We start from the raw sequence: 23243 nt of genomic DNA, 5'->3' as shown, positions 1-23243 counted from the left end.
AAGCCACAAAATGCAATAGCTGTCAAAACTAACCAAGGACCTTTCAAATATTTACATTTAGGTTCTGAATATAGAAAAACAAAGAAAAACATCAAAATTGATCTAATTTGTTAATTTTATTGGACAATTCTTTACTACAACAACAAAGCTTGTATGAAGTAGGCATTTACTTTAATACATCTTGTGTGTTCAAGTGTGTGTGGTGTGTGTGTTTAAGTGTGTGTCAGTCAATGAATGTGTCAGTGTATGTTTGTGTTAAACATAATTCTCTCCTCCACCAGACTTATTTGGTGATGGTATTTGCATTCATACTTTTCCCACCCCCACTAAGCACAATATACGGGGTTTTCTGAGATTTCTGCTTCTCTTGGAGCAAAGCCACCGTCCCTAGAGGAGTATCACTGCTGCTCATCTTCTTCAACAGTGCCTCCTCCTCCAGCTTTTTCATCCTCCTCTCCGTCTTCATCTTTCCAGACCCTTTCCCATGGAATCGATGTGAAAGCTGCCGGAAAGCTTCTTTTGGAGTGAGCCGTCGCCCAGATTCATCCACATACTCGATCTTGACCTCAGGCGTGTAGCTATCCTTGTCCTTGAAATCTTGAGTGAAGCCCCTGTATTCTTCTCTTCGACTGTACTTGTCATCGAAGCCCATCTTGTCTTCAATGCAGTAGTTGTCGTTGGGCAAGGCACCTTTTGTTGCTCTGACACGGGATATCTTCTGCATTTCAGTGTCCAATAGACCTTTGTTTTTGCACAACAGCAAGGCCGCAGCAAGACCGGACTTGACAATGGGCTCTTCATCCAAAATGGTGGCACAGGCTGTCGAAAAATCTGGCTGCTTCTGCTCTTCATCGAGGTTTACTGTGCTCCAGCCAACATTTTCATCCAATTCGGAGTCTGTATCCCCAGCGTCATCTTTCTCTTCCTTCTCTTCAAAGTCCATAATGTCTTCTTGGTCCTCTCTGTTGCCAGACAGCCCATAGGTTGGAATATCACCAAGGGTTCTGCAAAACTCTGAGGTGTCGTTGAAAACAATGTTGTTCTTCTGGTCAGGATCATTTTCATGGACACTTTCATCAAGCTCTTTGATCTTCTCCGCCACCTTCTCCCCCGAGTCTTTGAGACGCTGCTTTTGCTTCAGCTTCCTCTGCTTCTCCAGCTGTTTCTGCAGTTCCTGTTCTGCCTCATCCTCCTCAAATACAGTTGAATCAGGAACTGTGAAGTCTTCCTCATCACTTATCTCCATTTCTGCCATCCTAACATCATCTGACAATTGGGGAATATTGCTGGGCGTTACGGTCTCCTCTGTAACTTCTTCAACGACTTCCTCCAACTTTTTGCGACCTCGACCGCGTGTCCTGGAGCCAAAATCGGTGCTGCGAGTGTCATCAATGCGAAGATCGTCTGCAACCATCGGCTTCTCCTTCTTCCTGATTTTCCTCACGCGGGGTTTGGTCTTTTTAAAGCCAACCATTTCCTGAGATGTGTAATACTCAGAGGCAATCGAGAGGGCGGGCATGTCCAAGGACTGGGCCTGATTTCGTAGGGCCTCTCTCATGGCTTGAATCTCACGTTCTCGCTCTCCATCAGCAAAGCCCCCTGTGTTCAGCCGGAAACTCTTTTTCTTTTCTCCCTCAATTTCCTCGTCATACTTTGACAGCACAGTGTGGGCCTTCGCTGTAACCATGTCATCCACACTCTCCTCTTCTTCATAGGGCTTGTATTCAGGCTTTTTCTTTTTTAACTCCACATTCTTTTCTGCATGTTCCTTGTCTACCAGTCCCACGTTCACAAGCACATCTTCCTCCTCCTCAAGTACACCTTTATCTTGTAGGGTCAGGATGACAGTCTGGCCCTCATTGAAGGAATCCACCTTGTGCTGCACTTTGAGTCCCTTTAGATCTTGAGCTGTGTATGACTCCTTCTTGCCCTGTGCAAACTCTTCCTCCACCAGACTGCTGACACCAAATTCCTCGTCCATCTCTTGCAGAAGTTTGGCTCTTTTCTCAGCCAGTTCTTTTTCTTTTGCCATATTTCTGCTCCTCTCAACCCACGCAGCGGTATCATCCAACCAGTCTTCCTCTGCTATGGCTTTAACTTTTCCCAGTTTCTTGTTCTGGAGGCGTTTTTCTTTCATAGCTGCAAGCTTCTCCCTCATATCCTTCTGCTTTTTAATGAGAACAGGGTTGATGGTCTCCGCCACCATCGGATCCTCTTTGGTGCCGAGCTCCTTCTTGTTCTCACTTAATTCCAGAGGCTTCAGACCCAGCTTGGCTCTGAGCTTGTTTGTTTCCTCAATGCTAAGAGACGCGTCTCCGCTTGCAGACTGAGGCCCCACTTCTGCATTGCTTTCTTCATAGCCAACATCGACTTTCTCCTTCTTCACACGTGGCTCGGCGGCGCTTCTTTCACCTTTGCTGCGGTCCCGTCCGGTCCTTTCTCGTGACCTGGAGCGTTTTCGTTTGTCTTTATCTCGAGTCGCGTCCCGGTCCGAAGCATCTCTTTCGCGGTCCTTGTGGCGATGTTTCTTGTGTTCGCGACGGCGATCTTCTGGGTCCTTGTCGCGACCCTTTTCCTTGTGTTTCTTGGACGACCCCATTATTTCCTTCGGTTACAACAGTTGTGACTAAAAAACAAACAAACACACAGCTGTTATCAAAATGCAGTTAACACGATGACGGGAATGAGAAGAGCTTTGCGGACTAGCTTACGTTAGCTTTGCAAGCTAAGTGGCTAACAGACGACACAACTTACGCAGAGCGACGACAAAATGGTTCCTCACGTTCACAATCCGATGTTAACTGACGACGGGTGCGAATGGGGAAACAAATACGTACCTAATAGTATTTGTTTTCTTCCCACCAGCTTAACCACCTAGCTCCGCGGTCAGGTATACAACTATCGACGTCGTCGGACGAACGCCGAACGACAATATTATGGTTTCCGGTAGTGACGCGTTCTTCGATCGAATAGTAGTCAGGGGAACCGCTCGTCTATACTGCCCCCTGCTGCACGGGATGGTTTATGACAAGCAAGGATCACATCCAAGAGTAGCTGCGTTTTGGGACCTATAGGACGTTATTATTTATCGAATGGCTTTTACCAGAATCAGAGAGATTTGGTAGAAATTCTCACCTGCAGTATATGAAGTGCTTACGCAAAGGGAACGTCATTTCCTTCACTTACCCTCTGCATGGTAATACCAACGTTCCCTGTCTTAAATTGTAAGCTAACTTAGCAAGTGCAGTTTAAATAACATGGAAGCCAGTATTTAAACCTGATGCGTTCGTCTTCAGCTAACGTCAATGTTGGTTTGTCACGACAGTTTTCAAACCCCAACACGATGTGAATTCCGACGTCATTCTAAGCCTGAAGCTCAGATGCAATGCCGAGACGCTTGTTTGCTTCAACTTTTATCGTGACATTTAAAGTTAGCAGCTGGTCGCGAGCTAGGTATTGTTAGCATTAGCGAGGCATCGTTACCTCAGCTTTGTGTGTGTGTTTGTGTAACTTTCTCCGCGTGTTAGCATCTCGTCTTGTTGGTGGACACAAACAAACGCGAAGAGCTGTGGTGTTTCTATTGATAGAAAATCTAAGCAATGTCAACCAGCGGGTTAGATAGCTAGCTGATGCATTCGAGGAAGGTGGGGGGTATTGCGTGTTGCCATGGCGATTGTAGGACCGAATTAGGTCAGAAATGTTAAGCTAGTAAAGTTTCTACGCAACGTTAACACTCTCATGTGTTCAACGTTTTGTTTCCTCTTCCCGTTAAGCTAGCATGAGCTTCTGCCTCTTTAGGGAGCAGTGATAGAGAGCTCGTGCTAACTCGCGCATTGTGTGTTTTTCCCGGGAATCTGAGCGGGCCACGCGCATAAATACCAACGCTCTAAAATCCACCAACTGCCGCTAACGGCAACGCAAGAGTCACAAAACAGTCAGTAGCCATGTCGTCGATGTACTGATGGGTTTTTTTTACAAGCTGGTCGTGTTCGGAGAGTTTACGGTTAGTTAAAGTTAACAGAATACAATGACGCATGTTGACGCTTTAATGTAATTGTTAGTCGTAATAGTTCATAATAACCTGTCCGCGTTATTAACATTGGCATTAACAGGCGTATCAATATGTAAAGTAACAACGTCAACCTCACGCTCTTAATAATATTACTTTTTAAAATTATTTATTTTTCTTTATGTCAACATTGTGTGGCGTGCTTTTTGTTGCGGTCCGCTTCAGTGATCGGTGTCTCCTTTGTTGTGAATTCCAGCAATCTGTTTTCTTAACTGCCATATGTCCTTTGGTCGTGTTTGTATTGCAGGCCTGTATAACTATTTGTTCTTTATTATGATCAGAATTTGTTTTAGTGAGTTCCAGCAAGCAGTAAGTGTGGGACATGGCAACCGGAGGCACTCCTTTCGATGACAGTGCAGAAGAGCTGCACAATTGGACTGTAACCAATGGCAGTCTGGAGGATCGACTCAACAACCTGGTGAGGGCTCATCACAACCTTTATAGAAGACAATTGACCGGCTGTTTTATTTTCACATCATATTACACTGCGGTGTGTTTCTCAACACAATCTGTGTTTTTTATCCAGCCAATTACCAACTGGAATTTATTTAAATCAAACTCTAAAATACAATTTTCTCTGTTATGTTTATCCCTGTGTCTTGTCAGGGCTTATTGATGCCACATGTGTGTCTGATATGTATCTTGTAGACAATATTCATCAGTTCTGATGTATATTTGTTTTTTAAAATGTGTTTGCTTTTGTTCAGGACTGGGGGGTTCAGCAGAAGAAAGCCAATCGATCTTCAGAGAAGAACAAGAAGAAGCTGTCGGCTGTAGTGGTGGAGAGCCGCCTGACTAATGATATTTCGCCGGAGTCCACCCCCGGGGCCGGTCGCAGGAGAGCACGCACCCCTCATTCCTTTCCCCACATCAAATACACCACCCAGATGTCTGTCCCCGACCAGACCGAGCTGGACAAGCTGCGTCAGAGAATCAATTTCACAGACTTGGACGAGGTGAGAAGCTGCTATCATCATGAATTGTCTTGGTTTAGTGGGGTCAATATGTTGTTGTTAATTCACATCCCAGGGGTAGATTTTTTTTGACGTGAGGTGGCATGTGTGATATACTGGTAGACACATTTGCTGCCAATTTTAATATGACTGTAAAGCTGTTGGATGGAGAGAAACACAGTTTAACATTTTTACATTTTTCACACTGTCAAACAAATGAAACTCCTACAGTATATGATATTTTAAAAGACAATTCCCCAGAGGCTTGAGTGGCGATTTGTCTGACTTATATCTTCTTTGCTTTCTCAGAGGAGCATCGGCAGTGACTCTCAGGGGCGTGCCACAGCTGCCAACAACCAGCGCCAGTTAGCTGGAGAGAACAAGAAACCCTATAACTTCCTACCTCTGCATGTAAACACTAACAGAAGCAAGGGGATGCTCCCTCCCTCCTCCTCTGCCCCAGCCACACCTGCTATCACCAAGGAAACTAAGAAGCAGAGCCCCGGATTTAGGGATATGTTATCCCCTGTGGTTCCTAGCAAGGATACTCCGAGGCCCTGTCGTGGTGGTACTGAGAGAGAATCACACAGAGAATACAGCAGAGGAGAACAGAGAATAGACAGCAGCCAGGTAACATTTTGTTTTGTTGTTGCCATGGTTTTGGTCATAACAAGGCGTCGGGCTCATAAACACACATGCACATACAATTTGATGCCAATCCATCAAGTAAATGCTGAGATATTTTACTGAATATGTGAAAACTTTGACTTGCTGGTGGTGTTGGAGGAAACATTGTTGTCTCTACAAAGTCTGAAGCTGTCTTCACCTTTACCTTTCAGTGCTACTCCAATGTCTTATACAGTTTCTGAAAAACTGAACCAAGTGCTAGCTAAAACTTTTTTTTTTTACAGGGGGCCTGAAGATGTGGATTAGAATTGAAGCGTTTTGTTGTATCAGTGTATCAAATGACACTTAAAACACTGTGACAATGTAAAAAGGGTTGCTAGTAGTGATAAACCTACAAAGACGTATCATCTGATTCTGCTGCTCCCCTTGTTTTGTTGTCTTGTCCGTAAGTTTTGGTTCAAATTCTGGTTCAATCTCAGACTGTTTTCAGTAAAAAGCTCTTCAAAACTTGTACACTACCTGCTTAGCACCAAACAACAGACGGACACAGTTAGTGACTAGCTGGTGAACAAAGTGGAACATGCATCACTCCGGAGTTGTAGAAACCCAAAACGGTGCTCACCGAGAGAGTGAGTATTACAGTTACATTTACCAGATGCGGAACGATTGGTTGTCTGCATAAGCAACTATTTGTTAACAAGTTTGTTATATATATTAATTATGTCAACATTAGATTGTAAACTTCCGCTGCCCCCAAGTGGCCACAAAGATCAGGTATTGAAGATTTAAGTCTAATCCTGCTTAGAAAAGACATTATTTCACATTTAATGATATAATTAGTCCATTTACACGTGTACACATGGCAGTGTCTTGGTATCACTGCACCCCAGGCTACTCTGAGAAACCAGAACAAGGATGAAAGTGAGAGAGAGCTAGTGCAGCTAAAACTAGGATGTATTTAGGGCAATTTATAAATAAGCCACCAGTGGTGCCCAACCCCCTTCTGCCCTTATTTAGCCCAATCTGAAGCGTAGCTGCAAATGCTCGTTCACCTTTCTTTTATGGCTTTCTCTGACTTCTTTTCATTTACTTTTATGAAACCCAAACCCATACACCACCTTCCTGTCTCTGCGCGGTGTCAGGTGGTGAGCAAATTGGTACAGATCCGGGAGTACATCAGTAAGGCCAGCTCCATGCGGGACGACCTGGTAGAGAAGAATGACGTGCCGGCCAACGTGGAGCGTCTCTCCCACCTCATTGACCACCTCAAGGAGCAGGAGAGGTCTTATTTACGGTTCCTGCAGAAAATGCTGGTTAGTTTGTTGTTTGTTTCCTGTGTATCTTTTTCAAAATGAATCTTGTTCTTTGCTTTTCTCATGCTGTCAGAAAAGGGTAGACATTTTCAGTTAAAAAAAAAGTTGTACTTTGTTGGAAAACCTGTTTGTTAGCTTTTATGCGGTTGAAATGGAACCTGTTTGTGTCGTTATTGTGACAACTTGTCACTCATATATTTTTAATGGCTGTCTTTCTCTGTGGGCCACTGTCAAGTCATGTCTCGTGAAGATATAATTAGGACATTTAGTAGCATGCTACTTTCTATTGCAGGATGGCTTTGTTTTGATATTACTTTGAATTGACTCTAGAATTTCTTTGAACTAGATCGTAGTATTAGCCTAAAACAATATTTTTTGATTTGGCAGACTGGAAAATTTACTGCAGGTTTTTTGTTACCCATATTCCCATACATTTAATCAGTTTGAGCATGCAGGCATCCTCATCCACGGAGCATTTTGGGAAAGCTTACTTTCACAATGCCAAATCTTTGTTGGGCAACATATTGTACTGCACTTTTACTTTTCAGTGATTGAAAATTAACAGTCTCTTGCTGTTCCTTCCACTATAACTGTAGACGCGAGAGGACGACGAGGATGATGTGGGGACCCTGGACTCTGCAGTGGGCTCAGGTTCACTGGCTGAGAGCACTTCTCTTAACATTGAGGTCCGTTCCTCAGATGCCTCAAATGCAACGGTTTGTACATTTGTGGACTGTTTCCCAAAATGGAAGCAGGTCTCTGTTGCATTACACGTAGTCATTATAATTAGTGTGAGGCATGTGACATGCAGCACCGTTATTGTTGTGTGGTGTTTTAGTCAAGTCAGTGTTTGTAAAGATTTTGTGGATGTGACTTTTGCAGGGCGGTAGGCCAGAAACGGTGCGAGCTGACCAAAAGGAAGAGCTGGAGAATCTGCGTAAGCAGCACGAGCTGCTGAAGAAGATGCTGGAGCAGCAGGAGCAGCTCCGGGCCCTGCAGGGCAGACAGGATGCACTAATGGCCATGCAGGACAGTGCAGAGCAAGCACTTGCTGTGATTGAAGACACTGGTTAGATCCTCACTAACACATTCACAATGAAGTGCAGACCAATCGTTTTTTTTGTGTTTCCAGAATGAAAAAGTAGTGTATGTATTACATTTATTCCAGACAAAGATGCATCAATGGCAACAAAGTTGGAAACATTTTAATCAAAATCTAATTGCAGGAACTTTTTTTTTTTAAAATACAAATATGTGAATAGTATCTGTCTGGCAAATATTTTCCAAAGTTGAATTAATTTGACATTTTGTTGTCGTTAGTTGTCACAGAAACCACAGGCAGTGTTTCAGGCCTGAGCATCACGTCAGAGCTGAATGATGAGTTGAACGATTTGATCCAGCGGTTCCACAACCAGCTGCATGATTCTCAGGTAAAGCAGACCTTAAAGATTAGCAATATGTCATTTAGAAATGTCGTCTGTCTTATGTACTGCGTTTAAAAAAAAAAAAGTATTATTAATGATGACAACATTCTATTAATGTCAGTATGTGGAGATAATTATTTTTTATTAAATTTGTTGGACATCTGTAATTTTAATTCTACTTCTCTCTTGAATTTTCTTTTGACATTTTTATTTTGACACTTATTGTGCAATACTTTTATACACATTCTTACTTATTGTGCAATACTTTTATGCACATGTTTACTTATTGTGCAACACCTTTATACACATTTACTTATTGTGTAATACTTTTATTCACACTTATTTTATTTTTTATCTGTATATTTAATAATTTATTTTATTACTGTTTTACTGTTTATTTATATTAATTGATCTTTATCTTTATTTACCCTAAGCAAGGCTGTTATAATCCTGTAATTCCCCCACTGAGGGACTAATAAAGGATTATCTTACCGTATCTCTCAAGCCATGTCAACTTTGTAAAATTGTTATTTTAATCAAGAAATTTGTTTTCTGAATGTTCTGTTTATGCCTTGTAGACTAAAGCAGTGCCAGACAACCGCCGCCAGGCAGAGAGCCTTTCCCTCTCTCGAGAAGTGGGCTGGTCCAGGACTGCCCATGCTGTTGGTCCACCTCAGCACAGGCCTCTCCTCCACTCTGCATCTGGTCCCCATACTGGTCTAGACACAGGGGCAACAGCTGCCAGTGCCAAACTCACTAAACTCCAAGAGCTGCAAGACAAAAAGCAAACCATGGACAAGATCCTGCGGGAGCTGCATTCTCTTCGAGACCAGACACTTAACAACAATTCATGTGAGAGTATTTCTGAAGCCTTTTGTTGCAGTAATTCTGTGGCTTTTTCCCACTATAAAGTGTAGATGGACTATATGTGGTTCCCCTCAGGTCGTGGCTTGTCAACACGGTGCAGTCTGAGTATAAGAGGTCCCTCAGAATGTCCATCTGTTCTCTGCTCGAATGGGGCCTCAGCTTCCACTCCCTTTCATCCTTCTCGTCCACAACACCAGGACAGCTCCAATTCCACAGACAAGCTCAGGTACGCACAAAAACACAAGCCGCTGAATAGGCAGGTCAGATATCAGTACCAAGGTGTCAGATAGAGTGGTGTCGTGAAACCTAGCAGCAGCCTCGCAACCTACTGGCTAGTGCTCACAAGTTTCAGCCTTTGCTAAAGGGGTCTTGAACAAGACCCTCAGCCCCCACCGTTTTTATACGGGTGCTTTTCTGTGGGTGTCTCTGTACTTGGAAATTGAGTCGCGCTGGGAGTTGTCAACACATTATTTTGGTGTGTCACATAACCATTTTAATTATTTAGCCCAGTATTCATTTACCTTTTTTATTCACACATTGGTTGTTCTTTTCTACTCCCTACAGGAAGCTAAAGGAGGTCCACAAGCGTTTGAATGAGCTGCGGGAATTGGTTCAGTACTACGAGCAGACCTCTGATATGATGGTGGATGCAGTCAATGAGAATGTGAAAGAGGAAGATGATGAGGAAGAAGAGGAGGAAGAAGATGAGACAGAGGACGGTTCTATGTTTGAGGCCATGTTTGACTCTGAGCTGGAGAACCACCAGCCTATAACAAACATCAGGTATGTTTGTTTAAAGACCCATCATCCTGCATGTTCATTGTTCATTTATCCCATCAAGTATTGATCCCATGAGTTATACCAAATACCGGTTTAAGAAAAAAGACAAAGGGATAGGATATATACTTTATTCATCCCCAAGGGGAAATTTGGTTGTGACAGCAGCATGCAAAGTTGCATCGTATACATTTAAGAAAATTAAATAATAATGGTGCAAAAATGCAAAGTATATGAAGTGTGTAAATAAATATAGTATATACAGTCAGTGAAAGCAGTGCTAGGGTTATTAGTGAATAATTGCTACATTTATTGATAACTAAAGAATTGTTAGTTGTATCCCTACATTGTTCACTGCTTCACCTGTGTTGAAATTATCACATTGTAATTAAACAGAGCCAATGTGAGGATTGGTGGTTGTTGGGCTGAAGTTAAATTGTGTTGAGCAATTAGATCATTCTACGACTGGCGTTGTGATGTATCTACAACACTCACTGCGTTTTGTGTCTTTTAGAAACCCGCAGCAACGCAGTGGGAACTGGACGGACTTGAACAGCCTGACCAACAGGCGCAGTGTCAGGAGTAGCGCCACGAACAACCGTGAAGGAAGACTCAACACTGAGTGTGAGATCAACAACCGGTCTGCAGCCAACCTCCGCAGCCTCAACATCCCCTCAGCCATAGGTACACTCATGCACATGTGTACACAGATCCATGTTACAGCTAATGGTAACCTTCCTTTTTGGTATTCATTTTAATTTTTTTCCTGAAAGGTAAATGGGTGGCTTAAAGATTTGATGAACTTGCTTTTCAAACTTTGCAAGATTACAACTCAGTTGATTAAAAAAAAAAAATTGGGCACCTGAGCTAATATTCAAAACCAAATATTTACATACATATTTATGTAAGAATGTTTTTTTGGTTTGTTTTAGGAGCCTGTTATTGAAGTTCTGTGTTAATAATACAGAGCTTCAGGAGGGAAAGACTCCCACTTTCAAATGACATTATTGTTACAAACATTGTTAAAAACTAACTTAGATTTCACCTTTGCTCTTATTTAGATTGCCAGTACAATAGGGACACCCCCTATAATCAGATGAAGGATGAGGATGAAGACCTAGATAATGATGAAGGGGCACAGGCTTTGGCTGCAGACAGTGAGGCATCGGGATCCAGTCGAAGAAGCAGCCTGGGAAACAATGGCGGTTTTGCCCAGAAGGTTCATCGGCACACGGCGAAGCAGAAACTCCGGCAGCTTCAGGAGCTGGTGGCCATGGTTCAGGTGAGGCTAACAAGAGAACAATAATCCAGATTCCATAGCAGATTCCATGGTATTACTTTTTGATTGACAGAAGGAAAGTACCATTAAGCTCTGACTTTAACCCTTACAAATAATCTCAAACATTTGAATGAATGAATGAAAAGTACTTTATTAATCTCCAAGGAGAAATTTTTTGTCGTACTAGCAGCATCCCAACACAAATCTTCCAAGACCCTGCCGAAACTCTATGGAAGAATAACCCTGACATCTCTGAATCGTTCACTCAATGATCACTCGCTTTTGCATTTGATATGACCGCCTTGATTAACAAATTGAGTTACATCATACATTTAATAGGACCTTAAATACTCGCTTTGTTCTGTTTGTGCTGACTCAACTTCACTCTTAAACCACTGCCACAAAGTATCACCTGTCAATTAAAAAGTACATTAGATCTAGGCGGCTATGATGGTCTCTAGTGATTGGTTAGCGAAAATCAAATCCCCCACCCTCTATGGTAATAGATTATGGTCGAGGCAATGTCAGATTTAAGATAGAAACGGAGTGTAACAAGTTAATGATTCTGTCTATTGTTAGTAACGGATGCTTCAATGTTTTTTCATTAAACATTACATGTTTGATCTTGTTTGGTCACCTTTTTCAAGGGGAATAGAAAACCCTTAAAACAAAGAGCCTTTTGACTACAAGGAAAACGTACAACCGTTGTTCTGAAACGGATGTAAAGGGTTTAAAGTTAGATTTTTCTTTTAAATCCTGAGTTGGTGTTTATCACTTTGTTTTTGTAATTTTAAAACGTGACGTCTCACTCATCTTGAGCTGAACACTATGTAAATTGTGGGTTTCTGTCTGTATGCAGAGTGACGACACTGATGGCACAACAGCGAATGAGGATGACGCTTTACACCAACAGCCTAATAATACCAGAGCTACTGGGGCGTCGGGGGGCGGATCTAAACAGAATCCCAGAGAACTAACACTCTCCAGCAAGGCCAGGTGCAGTACAATGTCTGGAAAGACTGTTTGACGGTCTGTACAGTCCGTGTTGTTTACTGTATTCTGAATGTTTACTTAATTATTGATTTAATAATTATATTCATTGCCATTGCATCCAAACTATTGTGGACCCAGAGAGAAGCTGTATGAGGAGAAGCTGCGTCAGCAGAAGCTGGAGCTTAAGCAGCTCCATGAAGAGCGCCAGAGGCTCATTGAAATCCAAGGCAAGATTCAGCATCTGCAGTGGGTCTGCCCTGACCTTCAGGTATTTCTCACACACACACACACACACTCACACACACACACACACACACACACACACACACACACACACACACACACACACACACACACACACACACACACACAGGTTTATCTATGATGGGGAATTAGTGGGTAGAATTGAAATCAGATTTAAAAAGCATGTTTCGAAAAAGTCTTCAATCTTTTGTCCATCCTATTAGGATCAAATAAGAGGTGGACTAAATAACATAAAGTTGGATACACACAGTTTCAACAAAAAATAGAACCGTTGTGAATATAGGGTTTATTATACGGCTGTTGTATTCGACTGGATTTTATTTAGCTACATATACCTAATAGTTCAGCTCCTTTTTAAGATAGTTGGATTTTTACTTTTTGCGGTCTCCTTTCTAGTCATCTGTGTCCAGCACAGTGAGTCCACAGGGCTTGCTGAGGAAGGTTCCAGTTGCAGTTTCCTCTCCGGCCACAGTCCTGGCTTCCTCCTCCTGCGGACCCCAAACTAACTCAGCCGTGTTAAAACCCACGACTCCAGAAGCAGCTTCTTCTTCATTCACTGACAATGAGGTAACGGACTCCACCTTGCACACACAAAGACCCATGGTTACAGCTTGTTAAATGTCACAATTAGATCTGTACATTCAGATCAGTACAGATTACGGTTAACCGTTTCCCTCTGTTCTTGTATTGTCAGCAGCTATGGTCTGAGATGCGTCGCCACCAGATCTTGCGGGAAGAACTGCGACAGCGCAGAAAGCACCTTGAGTCCCTGATGGCTGAACACCAGAGGCGTAGTGGTCTCGGTGACTCTCCTCTGCGGATGGACGACTCAGAAGTTTTAGCTACACCCTCTCAGTCTGTCAGCAGGGATGAAAGGTAGGAGACATACTGCTCTCAGGGCCTGTCTCACCAAGTCTAAGATAGAAGTCAACTCACTTAGTTATCTTCAGATGTGTCACGAAAATCCGCAATTATTTTTTTTGACTTTTGATTGTAAGGTCACAATTCCATTTGATTGTCAGCACTGACAGCTGTGCAGATCATCGGTTTAATGCCCCTGCCATGGAAATATTGTTTTTTTTCTCTCGTTCTGACGCACTTAATACATACAAGGAGAAAAGAAATACGGGGAGAATCACAGTTCCTGCTTTTGACTTTGAGGGTTTAAATGGAAAGCTTATTTTAATAAATCTATATTTAGTAAAATAGGAGATCTTTGCAGACAAACAGCAGCCACATTGTACAACATGAACTCTTATGCTGAGATAAAAACATATTGTAAGACTTGCTGTGATTACTCTTTGTGTTTATACTTTTTTTTTTAGCTGGAGTAAAGTTTACAACTGATGGTTATCTCATAGAAGACACAATTTGTACCATTTTGTGAATATGTCTTTAGGACAATGGCAACCTGGGGTTCCACTCCTTGCCAACTTGATGATGATGATGAAGAAGAAGATAACGAAGATGATGAGTATCACTCCGAGATAGGTGCAGGGGATCAAGAGGAGCCCGATGAATGTGGAGAAAGCAGCTCTGATGATGATATCCACATCTACTCATCCAGCAGGAACCAGTGCTCCTACAGTAACCGGAAGAATCATGGAAGGTCAGACAAAGTGAAGGCAGAAAGAGTTCTATTGAACTAATATCTACAATCTGTTCACACTTATTTGTTTGTGTTTTTAGCAACCTGAAGCCTCCGCCAGCCTTCTCGGGTGACGGCATTGGGAATCCATCTCTTCACAACAAGGCCAAGCAGAAACAGCAACAGCAGTCCAGAAGTTTGAACCAGTCTGCGGCGAGCCAGCATGGAGCTACACGGCGACAGGAGAACCTACGCTGGGCCTCTGAGCTCTCCTTCGCCGAGGGCTCCAGTCAGTGGCAGGAACAGGTCAGCCAGCTGCAGAGACAGCTGGACTTCAGCACCAGCATGTGTCAGACACTCCTGCAGGACCAGCAGGTTTGTGGACAGGACAAATATGTGCACATGCAAGTGCACTGACCTCAATAGTTGGCACAAGTTTGCGCTGCATTTGTACACTTAGTTGAGCATAGTGGGATAGTCAATTTAGTCACTGTTCTCTTGGAAAGAAACAAAGATTTATAGCTTTCTATCCAGTCTTTTTGTTTAGGTGTTGTTGTTTTTTTACTTTGTCCAAATGTAATGAAACAGTTATTTCCAACCCAAAAAAATCTCTCACCTCCTTCCACAGACACTCTCTTATATGTTACAAACCCTGCTGACTGGTCAGTACAGTGCGTTACCCAACAACCTGTCATCACCACAGGTCCACCTGGTCATGCACCAGCTTAACCAGTGTTACACCCAGCTGGCTTGGCAGCAAACCAACGTACAAAGGTGAAAAAAAAGAAGTATACAACAGTACACTGCTTGATTTCTATCAAATAGTTCATTTTCATATTTTCTATATTCTGTCATACGTTTCCTTCAGACTTAAGCAGGTCCTTAATGACCTCCTTCGCGAGCAACAGCAGCAGCATCAGCAGGCTTCGTCATCAACAGCAGGATGGCAGAAAAAGAAGCCTGGCTCCTCCCAGGAATCCAGCTCTGGCACCCCAGCTTCCCCTGGTGTCTTTCTCCCCTTCTCCTCCACCCTGCATCCTTCAATCAACAACATGTCAACTGCTCCCTTATCCTCATTCCCTCCGAGTATGACATGAATATTTTTTTAGCTCTTGAGTTTCAAATTCGTAATTCTCAAAACATGTCTTGAATGGTTTGCATTAGAATCAACAGAACACTAAATAATGTACAACATGGTCAAAAAATTATGTTTACAGTGATTATTTTTTTGTGCTTAAAAAATCCTTTTCACTGTTATAAAATCAAGGAAGGTTTGACCTTTTTAATGGGTCATTGCATTCATAACAAATATTAACAATGCCTCTTTGCTATACAAGAAAAACAGAACATTCAAGAAATTAAATCTAGAATTATTTAATTTTCATTCTACACGGTTTAGGTTCTCGTTACTGGCCGGAGTAATCTTTTTCAGTTAGTACATTTAAATATTATGTTAGTCGTACATTTGAAAGTAAATCAATTGGGCAGGAATGAAAGGCCAAAAGTTCTGCTGTCATAATTTAATTGATTCTTTGGACCATTAACACTTTAACAAGAGCAATATAAGTATTTCTTTTCTCTGTTTTTTACTCCGCAGGCTTTAATTTATACCCTCTCTTCCCTGCTACTATGGACGAGTTCCATCAGAGTGCAGCAAGTCAGGCAGCCCCTGACCACCCAAAGCAGCAGTTAGACCCCAACATCTCAAGTAAAACGGAGTACATGAGTTTCCCTCCTCCACTGCAGCGCTCTCCTCCAAACACCAACACAGATGGAGGGTACGTCCATTTTTTCCTGAGAGGACATTTATATTTCTTCATGTAGACATTATTGCTCATATATTTATTTTCCATGTGACCCCCTTTTAGACCATCTGGCTGGCTGAAAACCGCCTACGCAAACAACAGCGTCCAGCATCATCGATCCCAAACGGAGCCACTGGAGTCCCCGTCCTCCTCCCCCATTTATGCCAGCCGCCACCCGAGACCTCAAGAATTTGACCGGGCATCACAGGAAAGCTTCAGCAGCATTCCTGATCCCGTTGATCCAACCACCATCACGAAGACTTTTAAGGCCGGACGCAAGGCCTCGGCACAAGCCAACCTGGCCTCACGAAGCAAAACGCCCAATTCTAAGAGTCGCCGGAGGAGGAGCAAAGGGCACAACAAGAACGGTGAAGGTATCAACATAAAGCAGATTCTTCTAATTGAATTGAATTAGCAAAGGCTTAATGAGGAAAATCTCATTAGTGTTTTCCATGTGTTTTTTTTAGGCCATGAGAGTGACAGCGTTAGCAGCACTGCAGACTTTGTCCAGAAGAGGGCAGCCCTGTCTCACCTGAAGGATCAGAATAAGAGTCTGCTGGATAAGCTGACGCGAGAGAAACTTGACAGCAAAACTAAGCTTGGAAACAAAAGAAACGACATCTCATCTGGTGCGGATTAAGCTGCTTGTAGTGAAAGTTGTTCACCCACTTCACCCCTCTTTTGTTTGTGTTCTTTCTTTATTTACATTCATTATCCACATGATTGTTTGTTTTTTTCTGTACATCTTGTCTTTTACTATTTTCTTTTTTTGCACATTTGTCATGACTTCGTTTTTTCATTTTCATTTTGGGTTAATTTACTTTGTGTCACTTTAATTTATCTTACTCACAGCCTATGCTTGGAGAACACCCTTCCTCTCTAACAGAATTGCATGCACAGAAGCACCAGGTAAACCCACAATGCAACCCAAAGCATCACTGCTCCTAAATTGCTATGGATGGGTTAAATGCAGAGAGCAAATTTCATGTATGTATGTAAAAATGTATGTAATATGACGACTTTATTAAGTTTAATCATGTGGTTATTATATCGCCTAACCATCCACGCATGTTCTATTTTTGGCTTGACGTAAATCAAAGCTTCCAAGTTTGAATACGGGCTATTGTTTTTTTACTCATAGATGAGATTTTGAAAGTATCCTCTTAAATCTCATGCTGGCATATCTTGAACCCTCAGATGCAAGCAGCGACTTCTCACTGTTCGAGGCACTGAGGGAGACCATCTACTCCGAAGTGGCTACTTTGATATCCCAGAATGAGTCCCGCCCCCACTTCCTCATTGAGCTCTTCCACGAGCTGCAGTTGCTCAACACAGACTACTTACGGCAAAGGGCCCTGTATTCCCTCCAGGTATGTATGGACACATGCAACTGCTGTATGTAGCATGAATGGATGCATCATCTGTGCTGGGCTCAGAAGGCGAGATATTCAGGCTGAGAGAATATGGGGTAAGCTTTTATTTGGGCTCCAAATAATCTGCCAAATTACTATTTTGATCTAATCATGTGACTAGTTATTAAGGAGATTTATCGCTCAAACTATTTTCAAACATAATTAGGTCTTTCTCGGCCATTTTAAAAACAACGCGGGACAATTAGGAGGAGGAAAGGGAAAGCTTTTAACATTTCAGTCATGAGGCTGGTGAAGACTGGAAGGATCTTAAATCCAGTCGTTTTCACAGTTAGCACCCAGATTGTGTCAGTAGCATCTTTTCGCCCAATGGTATGTTGGGCTTCAAATTAAGTTCAGGTCTATTGATGGCACATCACTAATTTGAGGAAGCAGAAAGCGATTGAGCCATTGACCAACGGAAACAACAATGGCACAGTATTTTCCTGCTACTTAATGCTCCTTTTGGACTGGCAATGAATTAAATAGATTATCAGTGCAGTCCAGTGAAGTTGTTGATGGGACAGAGAGTAGTGATCCGGCGGAGGCAGCCGGTACGAGGGAAACGGATAAAGAAGATATCAGAAGAGTCGGTGAAATCACAAAGACGAAAGAAACAAATGAGTCGTCTCCTCCATTTTACGAGTCATTTTGTGTTAGTTTATTGAGTGTGTTTGTAAGGTAATTTATAAATGTCTTAATTTGTTTAATTGTTTTAAAGTCAGCCCAAATTTTACACACACACACACACAATGTCCCCTTGAGAACTCACAATGGTATCTCCCTGTGCTTCTTCCAGGACATAGTGACCAGACACCTGGCAGAGAAGAGTGCAGCTGAGGACCAGTTGCCCCCTCTTGGTCCTATGGTGTGGGCTGCTGGCTCTCAGTCAGAGCTCACGCCCAGTGAGAGTTTGGCAACCAGTGATGCAGTAAGAGGCACATTATTGCTTCCCAGTGTGGCATTCTCACACTTTTCGAATGCATGTTCTCTTTTATCTTAAGATACCTCACTTCATAGTGAGGTATCTACCAGTACTGAATTATTTCTCTCAATTCTTATTGTAAAACCTCCGCCTCCTTTAAAAAACAATCACTTTTACTTGCTTCCTCTTCTACATTTCAATACATCTTTCATTAGTTCCTCTCTCAGCCTTGTCTCCTTTCATCCTTCCCCCGCCTTGTCTCTTTTCATCCCTCCATGTCTCTCTTTTATTCTCTGATTTTTAATTTCCCCTCCCACCATCCTCATTGTCTTTGAATTTAACTTGACAGCAAGAAATGACCACCATCTCTCCTCGTCTCTTTTGCCAGTTCAGACATGTGTTCTTTGTTCTGAGCCAAAGTCCCCAGAGTTACACTAATTGGATGCCATGCTTTTTTTCTGTCTAAATAATGCCTTTGTTCAAGAATGATAGATGAAATTTATAATTCTCCAAGATAGCAAAATGGAAAGAGAAGCCACCATTGCTATTAATACTATATGCTGGGAATTTTAATGGGGGATGTTACAATTATCTTAAAATCTAAAAAAATGGGTGTAAAAACCTTTTTAATTTTTTTATTTTATTTTTTCAGGAAGTTGTGGAGAAAAACCTGAGGCTCACACAGGCCACGATGAAGAAGAGGGATGATGCAGAATCTGTGGGCAATGCCAGCACCATGTCGACCTCTTCTAACCTGGAACCGTTTGCTAACGATGACCTGGGTAAAGTTGCTTTGTGCATGTCGAAAACTATTTGGGACTGAAAAGCTTTTAAAACTGTATTTTCACATCCTGGTATTCAGCTGAAGTGCTTTGCTCTTTGCCTTTTATTCAAATCAAATGGAGCAGGACAAGTGTGTACTGGTATCATGATCAACACTACATGGTCAAACTAAAGACTATTGTCTATCAGAAGAGGACTTTTGGCAGCGTAAAAAAAAAAGGACTCAGATTTTGACAGTGACAGTGATTTGGAGCTGGCATACTTTTTGATCCTGTAGTGTGGACTTGGTTCTTGATGCATTAATATCCATTACACTCCTCTCACTTCATTGAGTTTGAACTTTTTGTATCCCCTTTTTCTGTCTCTTTTTCACTCTCCTTTCTTTGCCGCTCTGATAGGCAACACAGTGATTCATTTAGACAAAGCTCTGGCCAGGATTAGGGAGTATGAGCGCATGAAGCTTAAAGCTGAGTTTAACCCCTTCAACGGCAACTCTGCAGCTGCAGGTGGCTCTGAGGTTTCTTTTGCTGAGCATCCTTCTGCTAACCCTGCTGACCCTGTGGAAGGTACACACTCACATAAGCCTGCCTGAGTACACCACGTGCCAACACCCGTCGCAACACAATCCTTGTCTTTCACGTTAATGGTTCATTTTACAATCATACAATTATTTCTGTCCGTGTGCAGGAAGCGCAGCTGGTGACCTGCACTGTCCTCAGATTGACACCCAGCAGTTGGACCGTCAGATCAAAGCCATCATGACGGAAGTCATTCCTTTCCTGAAGGTAGGACAACACAGGGAGCTGCAGAAAATATATTGGAAATGACCATTTATGAATAATGTATACTTGTTCTGAACTACTGCTTGTTAAAAATGTAGTCACGAAAGGTATTGAGGCTCAAATTGAATGTAATCAGCACTGGATGCACCACTGTGAATATAAACATTTGTTGAAGAGTCAAATCACTCTGTAATGTTCATGTTTTCTTTTATTAGGAGAACATGGATGAGGTGTGCTCCCTCCAGCTGCTGACATCTGTGCGGCGCATGGTCCTCACTCTCACCCAACAGAACGATGAAAGCAAGGAGTTCGTACGCTTTTTCCACAGACAGCTGGGAGGCATACTGCAGGTATGACGGTACCATCTTATTCTGGTGCAGGTGACACATGTTTGAGCATATTAAATGATTTCTGATCATTTCTCTTCTCGCGCTCCAGGACTCTCTGAGTAAATTTGTGGGCCGTACTCTGAAGGACTGTGGGGAGGATCTCCTGGTGGAGATCTCAGAGATCCTCTTTAATGAACTAGCCTTCTTCAGGCTCATGCAGGATTTGGACAACAGCAGCAGCATTGCCTTGGCAGCCAAACACAGAAATAAGACGAGGACTGAGCAAACCAGTAGAGCAAAGCCTGGTCTCAAGGTAAACTGATTTTTATTCTATTCCCTTTTTTTTGGGTCATATGAATTAACACAGTAGCACAGACATTTGTCTGAGACTAATTCAAGCCTTTATGTTAATTAATTCCCCCAATTAGGAACATACAGTAACTGGTGGTGATAAATCAACTTCTCCAGCCTACACAGATGAAGACAAGGTCAGTCGTTTTAACACTGTTAATGAAATTGTCAATACCACTTAGGTCACTAGTAATCTGTAACAATAATGTCCCTCTTTTTCCTCCAGGACCAGGATGAGGCTGAGCAGGAAGTCACGCTCCAGGAGCTTTACCTGCAAACGGAGATGAAGAACAGCAGGAGCTGCAGTGAAGCTTCAGAGGCGGAAGATGAGGATGAAGAGGATGGACAGGGAATCCCTCTCTCAATCAGTGAGTGGAAGTATTTAGAAGAGCCTCTTAGTTTCATTTAGCGAAGAAACAAACTCCCAAAAAGAATTCAAAATGCAATAAAATCTGAGATTCAAAAAGTAATGCTAAAAGTTTTAATGTTTTTCTACCTCAATGCAATTTCATGTATATACACACATATACAGACATGCATGAATGTAACACGTCATTTAATTGTTGCGTGTGTGGTCCTTCTTTCAGGTCTGTCCAAAGCAGAGACTCAGGCACTGACAAACTACGGCAGTGGAGAGGATGAGAATGATGAGGAGGAAATGGAGGAGTTTGAAGCTGGACCTGTTGACGTCCAAACATCCTTACAGGCTTCTGCAGACGGTCAGGTGGAGCAGGAGGTCAGTGTTACTATTTTATGAACAACTATAATCTTTTAACTCACTGTCCTTAGTCTGACCTGTGTTTTTCTTCTTCAGGGGACGACACACAGCGAAACCCAGGAGGCCAAAGCAGAACAGAGGAGTTCAGATAATGATGATGGCGGTGAGGCCCTCCTTCGTAGAAGTCGGACATGTTAAACTGCCCTTTGTCTGATAGAAATCTTGTATTTTTTTGTAGTGTCATCACATTAATGCTGTCTTCTTTTATTATATATATTATATTCTTTTAGAAATCAACAAGTCCGTTGGGATCGAAGACTCCGCCCTAGAGGACCCTGACATGGCGGAGTGCCAGAACCCTGAAGAGGAGAGGAACCTCGAGGCAGCTGCTGCCTCAGAAGAAAGCTCCCAGGAAGTCTCCCATGAGCAGGACGTCCTCAAGGAATCACACGCCACGAGCAGCCCGGACACGGACTCTCCCGTCATGATCAATGTAGACGTGAGTTGAAAGCTGAAGATGCTCACTTTCATTTAGCCTCTGGAATGAACGCAGCATTGCGCAACAGTATCACACTAGAAACTTTGCCCTTTTATTGTGTCAGCTGTGTACTGATTCTATTATTGATGTAGGAGATGGGCTCAGGTAACACCAGTCAGAAATCTGATGAGGAAGACTTTGTGAAGGTGGAAGATTTGCCATTGCAGCTCACGGTCATGTGTGAGGTCTGTAACAGCTAATAAATCAACCACTTGTATATCACACTTTAGATACACTATTCATTAAGATGGTGTAAAAACGTTAGTATCTAATGATGTCCTCTGTGCTGTAACTTTAGGAGGAACTTCAGATGAGAATAGTGGAGGAGCAGCAGAATAACAACCTGTCTGTTGAGATCCTCAATGGAAACACTGAATCGCTTACCGGACTGGTGGGAAATGCACAGGACCTGAAGGAACCAGGTATGGATCACACTTCTGTTTGTGTAGTTGCCAAATAGCCTGCAAAGGCTAAGCCACTGTTTCTTGCTACCATGTGTACAGCTATACAGGAGCGGTCACTACATTAACCAACTGTCCATTCCTTTGAGAGTAATTCATGTTTTGTTTCCTTTTTGTCTCTTTTTCAGACACTGATGGCGCCCAGAGTGTGTAAAGATTTATACCGATGTCTCAAAATCTACTGTTTTTAGCAACACTATGCTTGCACCCTCAATCTGCTCCGGATGTACGATTGTTGACTCTTTATCTGATAGTTTAAAGGAGCAAAGGCTCATAGTATTGCTCACAAGTTAGCTGTGACTTGAAACACAGATACAACTAAACACCAACGCGTAATCAACATTCGTTTTATTCCTGGATGTTTCATGTGATTCATGGGTAATCTGGGGAGGGCTCGTCTTTATGCTGCTGGTAACGACAGTTCAAGCTGTCCGAGTCTTTATAGTCCTGAAACTCTCGGTCTGATTCGCCGTAGTCTCTTTATTGGTTCTGGGATCAGTTGTGATTTTATTATTTTAGTTTTATTTGTCTTGGCCTTATTGTTACACAGCTCATCTATTCTGCACTCGGTTCCTAATGATAAGGAGATTCCAGTAGGACGGAAGTTGAGTGTAGACTGACTTTAGCTAATGGTTTCTCAAGCTTGAACACTTTTTCCATTATATCTGAGCTCAAAGCTCAGATTGAACTTTTATCCCTTCAGATGCATCTTTATATACTGTTCCGTTCATGTTTAGTCTCCATTGATTTTTGTGTAATTAAAAATGTTGACGACAGTAATACGTTTTGAATAATAAAATGCTTGAACTTCAAAAAAAGAAAAGAAATGGTGTGGTGGTGTGCGTTGGTACGTTTTGTCCACGTTTCATGCAGTTAACCATTTGGGCCTTTCCAACACTGTCGTGTGATTGTTTAGGTCAACTTAAAATAAGCACTTTTTTAAATTGATGTTAATATCACTGAGGTTTACACAAATAGAGCTGATCAG

General features: G+C 42.4%; 2 protein-coding genes across 13 annotated transcripts; one reads left to right on the top strand and one right to left on the bottom strand.

Moving 5' to 3' along the window:
- Nucleotides 1-97: 97 nt before the first annotated feature.
- On the bottom strand, nt 98-2974 carry sart1 (spliceosome associated factor 1, recruiter of U4/U6.U5 tri-snRNP). 2 transcript variants are annotated; one of them, XM_068589320.1, is made up of 2 exons: nt 2838-2974; nt 98-2626 (listed from the first exon to the last, which is right to left on the bottom strand). In XM_068589320.1, exon 2 carries the CDS (start codon nt 2597-2599, stop codon nt 284-286), a length of 2316 nt encoding a protein of 771 aa, XP_068445421.1. In that variant the 5' UTR covers nt 2600-2626; nt 2838-2974; the 3' UTR covers nt 98-283. The 2 variants fall into 2 exon arrangements, with proteins under 2 accessions (XP_068445421.1, XP_068445420.1); XM_068589319.1 differs by having other exon boundaries at nt 2755-2934.
- A 31-nt stretch (nt 2975-3005) lies between these two features.
- On the top strand, nt 3006-23078 carry pcm1 (pericentriolar material 1). Of its 11 annotated transcripts, none has more exons than XM_068589314.1 (40): nt 3006-3196; nt 4351-4487; nt 4777-5025; nt 5332-5652; nt 6792-6962; nt 7559-7648; nt 7845-8031; nt 8283-8392; nt 8965-9238; nt 9329-9479; nt 9818-10036; nt 10545-10714; nt 11092-11312; nt 12169-12305; nt 12441-12570; nt 12963-13133; nt 13261-13442; nt 13966-14175; nt 14256-14529; nt 14783-14928; nt 15023-15240; nt 15752-15932; nt 16023-16333; nt 16427-16588; nt 16812-16868; nt 17157-17329; nt 18168-18299; nt 18946-19075; nt 19475-19642; nt 19764-19861; nt 20074-20208; nt 20297-20500; nt 20616-20675; nt 20765-20906; nt 21126-21274; nt 21353-21419; nt 21547-21755; nt 21887-21979; nt 22093-22216; nt 22384-23078. In XM_068589314.1, exons 2-40 carry the CDS (start codon nt 4392-4394, stop codon nt 22407-22409), a joined length of 6348 nt encoding a protein of 2115 aa, XP_068445415.1. In that variant the 5' UTR covers nt 3006-3196; nt 4351-4391; the 3' UTR covers nt 22410-23078. The 11 variants fall into 11 exon arrangements, with proteins under 11 accessions (XP_068445415.1, XP_068445416.1, XP_068445413.1 ...); XM_068589312.1 differs by having other exon boundaries at nt 3007-3196; nt 4363-4487; nt 7559-7678; XM_068589316.1 differs by having other exon boundaries at nt 3007-3196; nt 7559-7678; nt 14858-14928.
- Nucleotides 23079-23243: the final 165 nt, after the last annotated feature.

The sequence above is a fragment of the Clinocottus analis genome, unplaced genomic scaffold (assembly GCF_023055335.1).
Source record: "Clinocottus analis isolate CAN_PGR_092001 unplaced genomic scaffold, fCliAna1.0.p SCAF_22, whole genome shotgun sequence".
NCBI classification, from domain to species: domain Eukaryota; kingdom Metazoa; phylum Chordata; class Actinopteri; order Perciformes; family Cottidae; genus Clinocottus; species Clinocottus analis.
Note: the sequence above shows the minus strand (reverse complement) of the source record. Positions and strands in the feature narration are given on the sequence as shown.

Excerpts from the sequence above, each read along its gene's own strand:
- sart1 (XM_068589320.1), bottom strand. The coding sequence starts at position 2,599 with ATGGGGTCGTCCAAGAAACACAAGGAAAAGGGTCGCGACAAGGACCCA.
- pcm1 (XM_068589312.1), top strand. The coding sequence starts at position 4,392 with ATGGCAACCGGAGGCACTCCTTTCGATGACAGTGCAGAAGAGCTGCAC. Across the intron at positions 5,653-6,791 it reads AGAGAATAGACAGCAGCCAG|GTGGTGAGCAAATTGGTACA; the intron begins GTAACATTTTGT and ends GCGCGGTGTCAG. Across the intron at positions 14,530-14,782 it reads CACTCCTGCAGGACCAGCAG|ACACTCTCTTATATGTTACA; the intron begins GTTTGTGGACAG and ends CTCCTTCCACAG.